This window comes from Poeciliopsis prolifica, unplaced genomic scaffold (assembly GCF_027474105.1).
Source record: "Poeciliopsis prolifica strain line A6 unplaced genomic scaffold, Auburn_PproV2 SCAFFOLD024, whole genome shotgun sequence".
In the NCBI taxonomy this organism is placed as follows: Eukaryota; Metazoa; Chordata; class Actinopteri; order Cyprinodontiformes; family Poeciliidae; genus Poeciliopsis; species Poeciliopsis prolifica.
Genome location: NW_026562399.1, coordinates 4,881,052 through 4,895,598, shown reverse-complemented (window position 1 = coordinate 4,895,598; position 14,547 = coordinate 4,881,052). Strand labels below are relative to the sequence as shown.

General features: G+C 45.7%; 2 protein-coding genes and 5 non-coding genes across 7 annotated transcripts; 3 read left to right on the top strand and 4 right to left on the bottom strand.

Annotated features, from left to right (window-relative positions):
- Window positions 1-100: 100 nt before the first annotated feature.
- Window positions 101-173, top strand: trnav-aac (transfer RNA valine (anticodon AAC)). The gene has a single exon. It is a non-coding gene; the product is annotated as a tRNA-Val (tRNA).
- Window positions 174-468: 295 nt separating this feature from the next.
- trnav-cac (transfer RNA valine (anticodon CAC)) lies at window positions 469-541 on the bottom strand. The gene has a single exon. It is a non-coding gene; the product is annotated as a tRNA-Val (tRNA).
- Window positions 542-1,516: 975 nt separating this feature from the next.
- On the top strand, window positions 1,517-1,589 carry trnav-aac (transfer RNA valine (anticodon AAC)). The gene has a single exon. It is a non-coding gene; the product is annotated as a tRNA-Val (tRNA).
- Window positions 1,590-2,190: 601 nt separating this feature from the next.
- Window positions 2,191-2,263, bottom strand: trnav-cac (transfer RNA valine (anticodon CAC)). The gene has a single exon. It is a non-coding gene; the product is annotated as a tRNA-Val (tRNA).
- A 2,099-nt stretch (window positions 2,264-4,362) lies between these two features.
- LOC129370707 (early growth response protein 1-like) lies at window positions 4,363-7,085 on the bottom strand. Its single transcript, XM_055046869.1, has 2 exons — window positions 6,645-7,085; window positions 4,363-5,594 (listed from the first exon to the last, which is right to left on the bottom strand). The coding sequence occupies exons 1-2, from the start codon at window positions 6,832-6,834 to the stop codon at window positions 4,561-4,563; spliced, it is 1,224 nt and encodes a 407-aa protein (XP_054902844.1). The 5' UTR covers window positions 6,835-7,085; the 3' UTR covers window positions 4,363-4,560.
- Window positions 7,086-8,085: 1,000 nt separating this feature from the next.
- ccdc65 (coiled-coil domain containing 65) lies at window positions 8,086-12,161 on the top strand. Its single transcript, XM_055046693.1, has 9 exons — window positions 8,086-8,181; window positions 8,828-9,014; window positions 9,341-9,508; window positions 9,576-9,745; window positions 9,925-10,075; window positions 10,156-10,314; window positions 10,577-10,795; window positions 10,877-10,984; window positions 11,662-12,161. Exons 2-9 carry the CDS (start codon window positions 8,886-8,888, stop codon window positions 11,992-11,994), a joined length of 1,437 nt encoding a protein of 478 aa, XP_054902668.1. The 5' UTR covers window positions 8,086-8,181; window positions 8,828-8,885; the 3' UTR covers window positions 11,995-12,161.
- Window positions 12,162-13,957: 1,796 nt separating this feature from the next.
- On the bottom strand, window positions 13,958-14,030 carry trnaa-agc (transfer RNA alanine (anticodon AGC)). The gene has a single exon. It is a non-coding gene; the product is annotated as a tRNA-Ala (tRNA).
- Window positions 14,031-14,547: the final 517 nt, after the last annotated feature.

Below are 14,547 nucleotides of genomic sequence, written 5' to 3'. Positions count from 1 at the left end.
CAACTGTTCATGTGACACATTTGAGCCTGCCAGATCCACCCGCTGGTGCAATACAGTGTTGTTCTCTATTGATCTGACAGCCAGAGAGCACAGTGACAGAGTTTCCGTAGTGTAGTGGTTATCACGTTCGCCTAACACGCGAAAGGTCCCCGGTTCGAAACCGGGCGGAAACATGTGTATTTATATATTTTTTTGAGAAGCCAAAATATTGAACAAAACATTTAACATTAATTAAAATGTTGGAAAATAAGGAGAGAAAAGCAAGACATATCGCTTGATCCACATTAATCTTAGCAGTGAAACAAATAACATTTGACTTCTTTTGAAGTTACAGGTCAGAGTCTATTCAAATGTGAACCTGGCTACTTGTTTACTCAATACATGTCATTGATACTCGACAAATGTCCCAAGATGCAGTCGAACGCAGCCGAAGACCTACTTCCAGTAATAAATGACTAAAAATGAAGTTGTTTCCGCCCGGTTTCGAACCGGGGACCTTTCGCGTGTGAGGCGAACGTGATAACCACTACACTACGGAAACCTTGCTGTGCTGTTCCCCAGCTATCAGATCTGTAGAGACAACGCCGTGTTCCCCCGTAGGCAGAATCTGACAGGCTTAAATATCTCACATGAACTTTCCGCCCGGTTTCTAACCTTTCGCGTGCAGTGGCGAAGCTAGAATTTTTTTCAAGGGGTGGCCAAACGGTGAGCAAGGCTTTATCAGAGGGGTCCATATACAAATGATGAACGAAAGGAAACAAATATTTAACAAAGATTTGCCATGACCAAACAAGACGTTAAACAGCACTGTGGAACAGTGAACATGTAAATGCAAACTCAGAGCCCAGAATATGACCAAAAACAAATTCTCAAAAATAAATAAATAAACTGGTGCTTTTGGTGTGCAATAGGTTGTGGTGGGTGGGGGGAGTTCAGTGCCATTTCCTTTTGCTTCACTGTCTTCCTCCCCAGAGTCTGACTCTGAATCTGTATCACCCTCATCTCTCTCTGGAACTTAATTGGAAATGCATAAACAGACACAATAAAAATGCAAAAAGCATCATGCTAACCTTTAGAATTAGGCTTATTGGATTTTACTACTTAATAACTCTCTGTCACAGCCTCTAACCTGCTGGTGATACACTTGAGCCTGGTGTCTCCTGGCTGGATTCTCCAGGTTGGTCACTGCTGCAGGGTTCTGTCTGGTCCTGGTCACTGCTGCAGGGTTCTGTCTGGTCCTGGTTTGGCCCTGGTTTTTGCCTCTTTAAGACGAACTGGGAGATATTCCCTTTTCTCTTCATTTGGGCTCTACACAAAATAAGACAGCCTGGTATTTAGACTCCATGACTGTTTGGCAGAAACAACACCTGCCCAAACACTGATCCTTGTACACCATGGCATCAATACTTCTGCGTCCTAACTGTAGACGGATAACTCCGTATCTTTAACTATTTTGCTTCTTACCAGTGGACGGCCACACCTACAAAATTCGACATGTCATTTCCACATACCAAGAGTTTCCGTAGTGTAGTGGTTATCACGTTCGCCTAACACGCGAAAGGTCCCCGGTTCGAAACCGGGCGGAAACATTGTTTTACTTTCAGTTCAACATTTATTTATATCAAGTAGTAATTACGCATTGATACTATCAAGCACTTTTTCTATTCACCATTTTGTCAACGTGTTTTTAAAGTAAGTGCACTTTAGTCTCCCATTGTCCACTTTCTACAGAGGAACTGTAAAGGGCACACTGCCCAGCAGCATCCCAGTCTGAACTTCCTTCCATTCTTGACATTGCTCGCAGGTGCTGCTTGAGCAACGACCCTTCCGCTCTTAACATGGTATGTTCTCCCTGCTGCCCTTTGGCAAAACGTGCAGCAGCTTCACATGCAGAACAATCGGATTCCTCATACTATCAGACTACTAATCTCCATTAATCTTTCTTTATTGCACATATTATATTACTTTATATGCAATAAAAAATATATATTACTTATTTATTTTATTACTATTGGAGCCTTGCAACAAAATTTTGCTCAATATGTACATTTTAAGTGTACAGTTGAATGACAAAGTCCGTCTATGTCTACTATTTAACAAGAGGTTGAAAGAATGGAAAGAAAATCTATTCGATTCCAAACCCTTGACAAACCTTGACAAAACTGGTTTCTTGAAAAAATAAAATGTAAATGTTTCCGCCCGGTTTCGAACCGGGGACCTTTCGCGTGTGAGGCGAACGTGATAACCACTACACTACGGAAACCTGTATTACGCCGCCATAATTACCGTTTAAAATTACTTTAAGCTAAAATTAAGGTCAGTAGACATATTCCATTATGTAGCTTATATGTCTTTTTTCAATTTCCATTTCAACCTTCCAAGCTCCGCCCACAACCGACCTAGAAAATCCCACGTGGCCGCAAGTCTCACAAACAAAGCCTAGCGGCGCTTTGCTTCTTTGTAAACATGGAATCTTCCACTTGGACTGATTCTCTGCAAAGTAATTCTGAGTCGATTAGTGCATCATTTCACCAAATATCAGCTACAGCAATGGACAGAGGATCTAACAAGTTCATGCCAAGTTTCACTACAGTGATGTTATTTTCAGTCCTAACATTTCATTTTCAATCAAATCAATCAAATTTTATTTGTATAGCACATTTCAGCTACAAGGCATTTCAAAGTGCTTTACATCATAAACACAAAACACAAAGGCATGCAACATAGAATATAATACCAAGGTTTTTTTTTTCTTTTTTTTCCCTCTTCTTTCCCTTTCTTCCCCCTTCCCTTTGACACGGAATTTTGCAAGTAAATTAAGTAAATTCATAATTGAAATATAATGTAGAAGAAATCAGTGAAATCAGTGTCATTTAGCAGGAGCACAGTGCTAACTAAAGTAACATTTATTGACAACTTTTGGTCCTAAAATTGAAAAAGTAAAAAGCTTATGAAATATTAAACATGCGAGGTGCTGTGTGTCGATTTATTGTCAGATTGTTGGCTTTTAGCCTTAGTTTAAAGGTTATTTTGACTTTTTAAAACACCGAACCGGTTTGTTTGAAGCACAAAGTCCCTTTATTGTTGTATTCTGTTGCTTTAAACCAAACCAGTCTCTGACGGTAAAGGTCAGAGACATCATGCAGCTCTGTTATTGGTCAACACCATCAGCTGATTAATGGCTCAGCCAATCAGAATCGGTCTAATTGAGCTAGATTATAAACTTGATTTAAGGAACAAGTTGTGACTTTTACTGAAAGTAACTGATCGCTGTTTTTAGTCTATTGAGAATCTATTGAGTCCAGTCTGACCTGCCGTCCCAGTCCGTTGTTACATCACACACACACACACACACACACACACACACACACACACACACACACACACACACACACACACACACCCACGCACACACACCAACACACACACACACACACACACGGAGAGAGAGAGAGAGAAACAGAGACATACAGAGAGAAAGAGCGCTCGGGCGTTCCGCCAACAGGAAACTCCTTATAAGGACTAGAGGACATCCGCTGAAGCGGCAGGAAGCACCATATTTGGGCTGAAAGCTGTGTTGATTTTCTTGTCGGGAGCAGGCTGATCCGGTGGTGACAAAGTCTGATCCCATTGGCTGTTTGACACACACACATACACACACACATACACACACACATACACACACACTCAGGATTTACTTCTGACATAAAAGCCTACAGATAGAGTCACTCTGTAATCTCCAGAATATTCTTTTAAATTGATGTTTTAACCTAAAATTTCACTATTAGTACCAGTGTTATTTTCTTTCAGCTCAGTTTGAGAAAGACTAAAACCTTTCAAAAATAAGTGTTACATTAACAGGGCAGTGTTATGTATTTTCCAAGCACATAGAGACATTTTATAGCACTATCAAGTAACTGTTACTTTTAGTTCTTATAAAAATGCTGTATATATCAAATTTTACTTCCCCATTTACTGCCTTGAAATTGGGTTTCTGTCTCTTTAAAAAAAAAACACACAAAAAAACAGCAGCCTTCAGGAAGTTATCCCAACATGCTCCTATAATGACCTAAGCACCTCCACCAGCTGTTTTCCAATTGGTGCTGGCTAGTCTGAAGGAGCTCAGTGGGACAGAGCTGCATCTTAAATAGCTGAATGGTTGCCATGAAGATAAAAATCTTCCTCAAACATGCTTGAAATGATTAGGAATGTGTCTGATGATTAAATAACTTTATAGCATGATGTAAAGCTAAAAGCAGCTGTTTTTATGTGATTTTTTTGTTTTTACATTTAATTATGTTTTCTGTCGCGTTTTGATCTAAGTGGAAGCAGTTACAGATAAACCAGAAAGCGAACGCAGCGTCAGGATTTAAACAGGTTTTATTTTCCAGCGTGTAAACACACAAACATTCCATAACCTACTCAGTAGGCGAAACACCACGTGCACGCTCATGCACGTTCACATATGTACAGTATCCACATGTATGCACAAAAGAGTCCAGGCTCAGGGTTCTGACCGGCAAGGTAACAGTCTGAGGTCAGAGGTCACCACAGGGCACGTCAGCAGATGTTGGAGGTGTGGGGGGACGGCAGCTCTGACAGGGGGCTCCCCATGGGGGAGGAGCAGGACGACGAGTACAGGTGAGGAGAGGGGGAGGAGGTGTAGACCAGGGGCATCGAGGGGGGTGACGGCGTGGCGACAGAGGTGCATGGCGAGGTGGCAGCGCATGGCGTGGCGGCGGCGCTACCTTCCGCCCGGCGGTCCCGCTGCCTCTGGTGGATCTTGGCGTGTCTCTTGCGCTCGTCGCTGCGGGCAAACTTGCGGCCGCACTCGGTGCAGGCGAAGGGTTTCTCCCCGGTGTGCGTGCGGATGTGCGTGGTCAGGTGGTCGCTGCGGCTGAAGTTGCGCATGCAGATGCGACACTGGAAGGGCTTCTGGCCCGTGTGGACGCGCACATGGCGTGTCAGTTCGTCAGAGCGTGAGAAGCGGCGGTCGCAGCCGTCAGCGGGGCAGGCGTAGGGGCGCTCGTGGGGCGGCGTCTTGCACTGCTGCCTTGCTGGCGTCTTCCTGCTCCTGCAGGCAGCGCCCTGTGGCTGGAACTGCGAAGAGAAGGCTTTAATGGCGGGCAGCGGTGTGAGTGGCGGCAGCACTGGCTTCTGGTCCACCTCAGTATCCGGCTGTGGTAGCAGATAATCCGGCAGCATGGGGACGGAGGCCGGCTGGGCGTAGGGCGGGGGCTGAGGCAAGAAGGTTTGTGTGGCGGGGGGAGCATCGCCTGGAAGAAGCAGCTCTGACCCGTACGCCGGCGTCGCACAAAAGATGGAGGTGACGTCAGCAGAGCCGCAGTTCTGAGAGGCTGACTGTGACGTCACTGATGATGTCACAGATGAGGAAGAAGTGGCGAGACTGCAGGAAGAGGTCGGTGCCGCCATGCTCACCAACCCGGAGAGCAAGCTGAGCAGAGGCTCCGCCCACTGACTGTTGGCGGCACTGGCGCAGGAAGTGGACGGCTCAAAGGAGAAGCGGCCGCTGTAGGCGAGGCGGGGGGTCAAGGGAGGCAGGCTCTGAAGGTCAGGGAGGTCACACAGTGAATCTGAGGGAGCAACACAAACAGGTCAGACACGCCTGAACATCCTCACATCTGATTGGCTCATACCAGAACATCACGCTTTAATCTCAGCTCTAACACATTTTCACAAATATCACTGTCCATCTTAACATGGAAATTTTTTATTTTTTTTTACTTGTTAGGTTTTTACCTGTTTAACATCGTTTTATTGAGTTCAGGAATAGCTTTTTCACTTTATCTTATTACTGATGTTCAGCACTTTGCTACAGCTCTGAAGCTGCTTATCAATATACCATGATGTAAGAGGCAACTTTCATTCATGTTCTTTTCATTAACCGGATCAAAGGGAATTTTTCCACCAACAGGTTTCCATACATCAGTGGTTAGGCCAAAAATGTCAAGTGATTGCTGGGTGAACCAAACCTTTAGTATTCTTTTACGTTTATAATTTCAAAAACAAATTTGAGAAATTTAAAACGAAAGACAGCAAACCACTTCCTAAAATTTTCAGGTAATTTTCAGACTTTTTCTAGATTTCTTTTGGTTAAATTTGGGCTATTTTTGAATTGGACCGCCTAATATCATTTTGAGGGCCGCAAATGGCCCCCTGTCCTACACTTTGGACACCCCGTCATAAGAGTCTGCTAGAACAGCCAGATGTTGCTTTAAATTAGTTTTTGCACACATTTTGTTTCAAACATGCATATCTAGGCCTGTCTCGATAACAAGTGTAGCTGGATGATAAATGATTCCAGAAGATTTTTCTATAAACGATAATATTGTTGTTTTGAAGCCAAATGTCCAATAATATAACATTAATGGCATGATGATGCAAAAACACATTCTCAACTAACAATACACCTGAGAATGAACATTTAACACAGAAACTGGACACATTTTAATTTTTATGCACAGACTCTTTTCACGCTCAAAAATAACTTTTTGGGTTTTATTTCATAATACCTTCATTTAAAAAAACAAATGATGCCTCTGCAGAGTTTCTTCACATTGAATCTATATTTGTTGTGTTTTGTTTGTTTTCCTTGTTTTGTGTAGTTTGTTTGGGTTGCTCACCTGTGAACTCGCCGGGCTCGGCGCCTAGCAGCCCGGCCGCCTCGGCTGCAGACGCGGCGTTGTGCAGCAGCATCTGCAGCTCCTCCAGCTTCGGGTATCCGTCCAGCGGTGACGGCGGCGCCGAGTGTCCGAAAAGTGGCTCTGAGATTTGGAGTGCTGACAGCAGCAGCTCCGCTTTGGTGGCCGCCATCTCTCTGGAGGTGGAGCTCCGGTCCTGCGGCGGGTCGGAGTCTGCGGATGAGCCCGGCGGAGAGGCGCTCTGGCGGGGCAGGAGCTGCGGCTGGGTTCGGTGGTGCTCGGAGGAAGCCAAGGCTGGAGAGTGGCTGGTTCTGGGTCCGGGTGTATTCGGGTGTTTGTTAATCACCGCGGGACTTAAATATCATCAGGCGTTTTGGTGCCGGCCGCTCTCAACCTCAGCTTAACTTCTGTCGGAACCTCAATGAGGATTCCCGGCTTTATAAAGTCTCCTTCGTGACGTATGTTCCCAAATATGGAGGGAGGAAGCCCATGTATGGGCACACCGGGAAACTCAGGGGACCAGTTTCCGGGTGCTGCTGTGCTCTTTGTGCTGCGCTTTTCGGACCGCGGACACCCCGGTTCGGTTCAGAACCGACCCCGGCCGCCGGACCGAATCCGGCGTGCAGTGCAAGCGGCGTCCTGTCCGCCGCCATGGCCGGAAACCCCGTGGACACGTCACAGCTTGTTTTTCCTCTAGACTCGACGTCACGTGGAGATATTCCAGCGACGTCACGACTTCCTCGAACCTTATTTGGGAGTTTTCCTGTCAGACCGTTGATCTGAGAGCCAAAGCCATCCTGCAGCCCAGCTGCTGATAAAAAAAATATATATAAATACCTGAGTGTCTGGCCGCTTTTCAGAATAAAAGCTTCCAGAGCCGGTTTGTGAGAGGATCAGAGGCTCCTAGTGTGACCCCGGGTCTGCAGCTGAGGATTCTGGGAAATAACAAAAGATGAAACTGAAGTATTATGTTTTATCCTGCTGTTTATATTCATTTGTATTGCATCCAGGTGGTTTTCTGGATATTGAATACTGTGGCGCAAGTTTATAGTTTCATTCTGTGCTGCTTCTCAGGTGTTATGTTGAAGGAAAATAAAAAACAATCTCAATCTGAACATCAAAACTTTTCTTTTCTTTTCTTTTTCTCGCAAACTTTCCATGTTTGGAGCTCGGATTTTTTTTTTCCCTAGTATTTTTTCTTTCCATTTCAATTCAGGGGGCTTACAAATATTCTTGTGTTTCCTGGAACATTTCAGAAATTGATCATAAAATTTAAAAAATCAATTTAAAACATTTTGTTGGAGCTCAGAAACCGTAGGCTACCAGAACTCCCAGTGCTTCCAGCAGAGAGACTGCTGTGCATATGGAGAGTTTTTTGTTTTTTTATTTTTTTTGTCGTCACGTGACTTGGGGTTCGATTGGCTGCTATGGTGACACAGTATCAACACAAAAGCGCTACAGTGACCTGAACCCAACAGGAAAACCTGGATCTGCTCAACGGACGGTCTCGATAGGACAGGTAAGGCTCACCTGGGGGACTATCTCCTTAGTTATGTCACGTCCGCGATAGGTTGATTTATTTCACCAAAAGGCCGGAGTTCTCCGTTAATCCACGCAAAGTGATTTCTTTACTTCACTTTAACCCAGAAATGTTCAGTTGTGGGGACAAAAGTCCAGGTGAAAACGGCCGGAAGGACATTTGTTCAGCAGACTGTTAATGACGTACTGACCTAGGGGTGTTCAACATGCGGCCCATGGGCCATTTGCGGCCTTCTCCATGTCCAACTCTGACCTGGAGGCCGATGCAAATGGCCATTTTTTCATCTTTAAAGGCTACATTCCTTACAGATTAATAACATTTGAAAAAAAAAAAAGATTACTATTTCTTAACAAAGAGTTTGCTTCTTTAGTTTATTGTGAATAAATTAAATAGAGCACAAAAACCTAGTTTTAAAAATGTTGGAAAAAATATAAAACTTTTGAGGGCCCGACTGCTTTCACCAAAAGTTTGGGCACCACTGTCCTAATAAAAGAGAGCGGCATCCACACATGTTAATGTAAAGTTTGGTGGAAGGAAGAAGTGTGTTCAGCTGAAGAGTTTTGAGGAGATGACCAAAGTGAGGACTGAAACACTTGAAGTTCTGCTGAGTGGTTGCTGTTCCCAGTTTCAGGAGATCAAACCCAGAAGGCTGGGAAGCTGCGGCAGCAGCGGGAGGAGGAACCATGCCGAAGAAAAAAGGGAAAAGAGAGCCGCTGACGGAGGAGGAGAAACTCCTCCAGATGCAGCAGAGAGCTCAGGCGGAGGAGGAGATGGCCAAGAAGAAGGAGGAGACGCTCATGCTGTACCTGAAGGTAACACCACCTGGAGCAGCATTAGCATGAACCGATTCATCCAAGTCCAGGTAGCAAACTGGAGATGAAAATGTCTAAATGAGAGACAACAGCAGATTATAGCCAGTGGTGGGCACCGCTAACGAAAACGTTAGTTACACTAACTCCAAAGCGCTGAGGCATCATGCTACTTGGTGGAAGCTAATTCTAAAGAGCTAAATGAAGTTGGTGTTTAGTGGAAGCTAATGATTAAGCACTAAATGTACCTGTTAATAGCTGATTAGCAGCAGAGAGTCCATGACCCGCAGGCCAGAAGCAGGTTCTGACCCGCTTCTGGCCTGAAATAGGAGAAGCTCCAGAAGGAGCAGAAGAACACGGCTATGAACCTGCTGAAGCTGACAGAGAGCTGGAGGAAGGTGCTGCGGCAGACTCGGGACAAAGAGCTGCTCGCCGAGGCCAAGGTGCACCAGCAGACATCCGACAGGAGGCTGGAGGAGCTGAACTTCATCATCCAGGTGAGGAGCTTCCCTCAGGTGCACCTGGCGGCCCTGCCTTCTCACTGGGACTGTGTTTGTGCTGCAGAAAATGATGCGGGAGCTGCAACAGGGGCAGAGTCAGGCGGACCGGGTGCAGAGCTGCCACCTGCAGCACGTGCAGTACCTGTGGGAGCTGCAGGAGAAGCATCTGAAAGGTCTGCATCTGCGGTGGGAGAGCAGCCTGCGGGACCTCAACGCCATGTGCTTCAACCAGGAGTAGGTCACACAGGCCCACACCATGCTGCCACCACGACCATGTTTTACTGATTTTTATGCTTAGACTTCTTCAGAGCTTGTTGAGAGCATTCAGCCTACTTCGTGTTGCCAGACAGATTCTGTTTAGGAGCGGTGGTCTGTTGGACCGGTCGGTTCTGAACCATCTCTGGTGTCTGCAGGGTGAAGGCGCTGGATGACTTCCGGCATCAGAACCTGGGCCTGGTGGACCTGTACCTGCCTGCCCAGATGCATGACAAGGCCATGTACGAGTACCTCCAGAAGGTCCAACAGGAAGTCGTGGATGTGTACAAGAACGCACACCAGGACCTGGTACCGAGCAGGGACTCTGTTCTGTCCTCCTGCCTGGCCCTGGGGTGTGTCTCAACTCTGCCTCCTGTCTCCGACCACAGGACGCTCTGAGGGCTGAAGTGAAGAACCTGGAGGACGGATCTGCTCTGAACCGTGACATTCTGCAGAAGACCAGAAACAGCCTGATTGAGCTGGACCAGAGGATCGCCAGAGATCAGCAGGAGATCTGCCAGGAGCTGAGGAACGTCAAGAGGCTAAAGGTCGGTAGATATACTGGGAAGTTTGTAGACGTTTTTGGAGGGTTAGTAAGTGCTCGGGAGGTTGGGAGATGCTCTGAAATGGTGACTTCCATATGTGAAAAAAACACAACATTTTTAAAGTAATTATCAGTTTTTATGCATCACAAACAAATTTTAGGAAATCTATTTAGGCCAACCTGCTCGACTTGTCACTGATCCCTTTAAGGTTCTGAGTCGTCTGGATGGTTCCAGTTGGTTCTGAGGCTCTGCTCTCCTCCAACAGGGCAAAGCCATCAAGCTGAGACAGCAGATCTTTTCCTGTCAGGCTGAGAGGGATCTGATGCAGCAGAACTGGAACTTCACCACGGACAAGATCAACCAGAAGTGCCGGCTGCTCCAGGAGCAGCTGGCACGAGACCGCCAGGAGGCCAGGAAGAAGCTCACCATCCTCAGCATCCAGGGTGCGGCCGCCACCAAAAACCTGCAGACTGTCATCACCAAGGTGAGAGCACCCTGACCGAGCAGAGTCTCAGCCTCACCTGAGATCTCCCTCTGCTGATCCCCCTCTGCTGCGCTGCTTCAGGGCGAGAAGGTCCTGCGACTCTCAGAGCTTTGCCGCAAGATCAAGAAACAGCAGGAGATCATGCCAGAAACATCGGCGGACAAATGGAAGACCTGCACAGAGAAGCAGGTAGGGCAAACCGGACCAACCCTCTGGATCGAAACATGGCAACAAGGTTCAGGTCAGAGTTCATCACGACACCCAGAGTTCAGCCTGATCTCTAGTTTCCAGCTGTAATAACTGGGGATGTGGGTTAACTCTAGATCTATAATGCTAGATCTATAACACTAGATCTATAACATTAGATCACACTAGATCGCTCCTCTTTACGTCCAAAGATAAAAACTTCAGTTTCTGTTCATATGGAGAGTTTTGGACATCCACACTTTGATCTGTTCTCAGATTCTGTTCAGTGATTGGATGGGGTCAAAGATCACCTGGTGACATCATAATGTAGAGCTGTGTACCATTTGCATATTTATGGTAACTGATCTGATTGCTATGAGCTGAGCCAGTGCAGTGGAGTTCATAGATATTAAATAAAAGGAGTCCTAGGATGGAACTTTGGGGAACCCCAAATGTGACTTCTGTCTGCTCTTTTTATCTAAAAATCTAAAATTTCCCAAAGGCGTCAATGAAGTTTGTATTTATCTATCTCATAAGTTTCCATTTAAAACAAAGAAATCTCTGTTCTTTATGGAAGATTCAAACCACTCCAGTTCTGGACTGGAGAGTCTGACCCAACTCTCCAACAGTGGTCAACAGTGTCAAGCTGAGGTCCAACCTGGTTCTGTTTCTGGATGCAGGATGTCCTGGAGCTGCAGGACCAGCAGCAACTAAAGGAGCTGCAGGAGTTGCAGGAGCGGCAGCAGCTGAAGGAGCTGGAGAATCTGCAGCAGCGCCTCAACTCCGCCCTGCTACACCGGGAGGCTCTGAGGAAGCAGAACCAGCGTCTGAAGCAGGAGAACCGACAGCTGCAGGTCCTGCTGGATCACAGTGATAACATCCTTGACGGACGGCACACCCCGCTGCCGGCTCTGCAGCCGCCGATCGAGTCCAGCCGCGCCGCCGGGGACATGCACCACAATATCCTGGAGGCTGCGCACGTCGCCAAGTACCTGATGGACAGCTGGAGCTGAAGGCCAGGTCCAAACGGTCCCTGCAAAACTCTGCAGAACAGCAAAGACCTCAACAACAAGCTCCGTGAACCGTCACCCGGCCTGGTGAAGGGTCAGAACCAGAAGAGTTCAGTTACAGTCTGAGACAGTGCGGGTTAAAAATAAAATAAAATGTTGAATGAAATGTCCTACTTCTCATGTTGGTTCTTCCTCATTAACGACTGATTTATTTGCTATAAATCAGGGTGTCAAACTCCAGTCCTCGAGGGCCACTGGGTGTCCTGTAACTTTTAGATGTGCCTCTGCTGCACCACCTGAATGGAATAATTAGGTCATTAAGGCTCTAGAGAACTGATCTACACAAGGAGGAGGAAACTGAGCCATTTCATTCCAGGAGGACTGCAGTTTGACACCTGCGCTATAAAGCTTTCTACATGTGGTAATATTTCCAATTTAATTGAATTAAATTTTAAAAATGCTTTATTTGATCCCAACGCTTAGAGGGATTTGGCAACCTGACTTCTCTGACTGAGGAAGCCAGAATACTCAAAGAGAGCTGGTGCATTCACGAGAGAGCAGACAAATAGGCTCCTTGCACATCAGCTTCCGGGTTCACGGGAAAGCAGCTCCGTCGTTTCTGGTCTATTGAAAATGGCGTTTTACACTAGGTGCTGGCAGGGCGTGGCCAAGGTACCAGTTAATGACGAACATCAACCTGAAGCCCAAACAAGTGAGCTGGAGAAAGGTTTTAAGATGTTCGCCTCGTTATACATTCACAGATAAGACGGTGAGTTTTACTTTCTTTAAACTTTATGGCTAACATTAGCTTTGGCTTATGCTAGCGGGCAATATTCGCGAACATTTTTTTTGTAAAAATGTGCATTTGAATTCATTCTAACGGACAATGTTTTTACTTTATTTTGCACTTATTTCTAAGTTCATTATGTGTGTTTGTTGTTAGTGTCAGACCAGGTCAGGAGTTACGGTCCGGGCTTTTTGCTTCCATGACGAAGCACAGCAGGCCCGAAGCCTGACAGAACCGGGACAGCACCGGTACAGAGTTCAGTTGAATGTTCAGGTTCAGAGTTGTTGCTTTTAGAAAAATATGTCCGTGTTTCTTTAGGTCTCTGTGTTGTTTCGTTTTATTAGTTTTGACTGCTTGTTGTGAAGCAGGACGATGTTTACAGCAGATCAGGCGTTCTGCTCTCTTCTTGCCATAAACTCACTATTTCAGGCTGAATACTGAAGTGACTGTATGGAAATATCACAGGGACGGCTCCTTTATTTACCACCCGCGTCCCCCCGGGAGTTTTAGGCTGAAGAAGCTGATCCGGAGAAAATGAAGGCTGCAAACTTTTCTGCGCGGCGTTAGCGTTAAGTGGTAGAGTACAAGCCGCCGTCTTCTTAATTCAGAATGCATTGAAAATCCATGAAAACTTAAACGCCCATTACATTTGGAAGACGTCGATGTTCATTGAGTTGCTTTATTTGCGTCTTAAATACAACCTTGTGTTTTCTCGTTGTCACTGTAACTCAAAGCGGAAACAAGCCCAGTCTGACTGGGATGTGAACTGATTCCAGGACTGATGTATGTGAATTGGTAGCCCCTCTGGCTGTGGCACTGAAAATAACCTGATTACTCATTATGTCTGTTCATAACATTAAGGGCTGTTATTGGTCGCATTTAATTTGGGAACAAACGGTTTATTGATTGTGAAATAAATTAAAGAGAAATTCTTCTTGTTGTAATATGAATAAAAAGATAATATTATAATCTAATAGGAAAAGCTAAAATCTTTGCGATCAAGAACTCTCAGAAATTGGACAAGAGGTTGCCATAACCAGAACAACTCCTTGGGTTTATATATTCAGCCTTCAGCCCAATGAAGGGAAAAAGCAGAGATGAACTCCAAATCATTTAAGTTATTTGGAGTTAATCTTGCACTTTAAAACAAAACAGGAGAAGAAAGAAAATCAAAAAGTTTGGAGGATGCGGGCATCGATCCCGCTACCTCTCGCATGCTAAGCGAGCGCTCTACCATTTGAGCTAATCCCCCAGTGCTGCAGTCTCCACACCATGTCACCATTTCCTGTTCTGCTGCTCTTGGGTGGCCGACACCATTCTTTCTTCCACTACTTCCTCAAGAAAGTTTAGTCATGCCGCCTGAGAAATGTCTGACTGCATCTGTGTCACCAGGTCCCATTTAAAAACCTTACAATGCTTCCAGACCTGAATTAGCAACACCACGGCACAGTCATTCACGTTCCACTCACAGCAATCACCTGATTGGCTAATGGTAGACAGGGAACTAATGCCATTGGCCAGTGACGCCAAAGGCGGGAGCTCTAAGGCTGCTGGTGGAAATAGAAATGACAGCAGGAAATAAACTCAGAGGTTAAAGTGGGAGGTTGTTTAACACTTCAGAGATTACCTGTCTGCACATTAATATATTACTGAGATGTTACATGTCACCTGGACAAATCAAGAAAACAAAACAAAAACTAAGCAATTACTCCTAACTCAAATAAATCCTTAAAGTATACAAAATAATTAGTAAGAGAAATTAATAAATA

What these genes read in the sequence shown, in the direction of transcription:
- LOC129370707 (XM_055046869.1), bottom strand. Translation starts at nt 6,834, where the DNA reads ATGGCGGCCACCAAAGCGGAGCTGCTGCTGTCAGCACTCCAAATCTCA. An exon ending in CGAGCCCGGCGAGTTCACAG is followed by an intron (nt 5,595 to 6,644) that starts GTGAGCAACCCA and finishes TTGCTCCCTCAG; the next exon opens with ATTCACTGTGTGACCTCCCT.
- ccdc65 (XM_055046693.1), top strand. Translation starts at nt 8,886, where the DNA reads ATGCCGAAGAAAAAAGGGAAAAGAGAGCCGCTGACGGAGGAGGAGAAA. An exon ending in CGCTCATGCTGTACCTGAAG is followed by an intron (nt 9,015 to 9,340) that starts GTAACACCACCT and finishes GGCCTGAAATAG; the next exon opens with GAGAAGCTCCAGAAGGAGCA. An exon ending in AGCTGAACTTCATCATCCAG is followed by an intron (nt 9,509 to 9,575) that starts GTGAGGAGCTTC and finishes TTTGTGCTGCAG; the next exon opens with AAAATGATGCGGGAGCTGCA.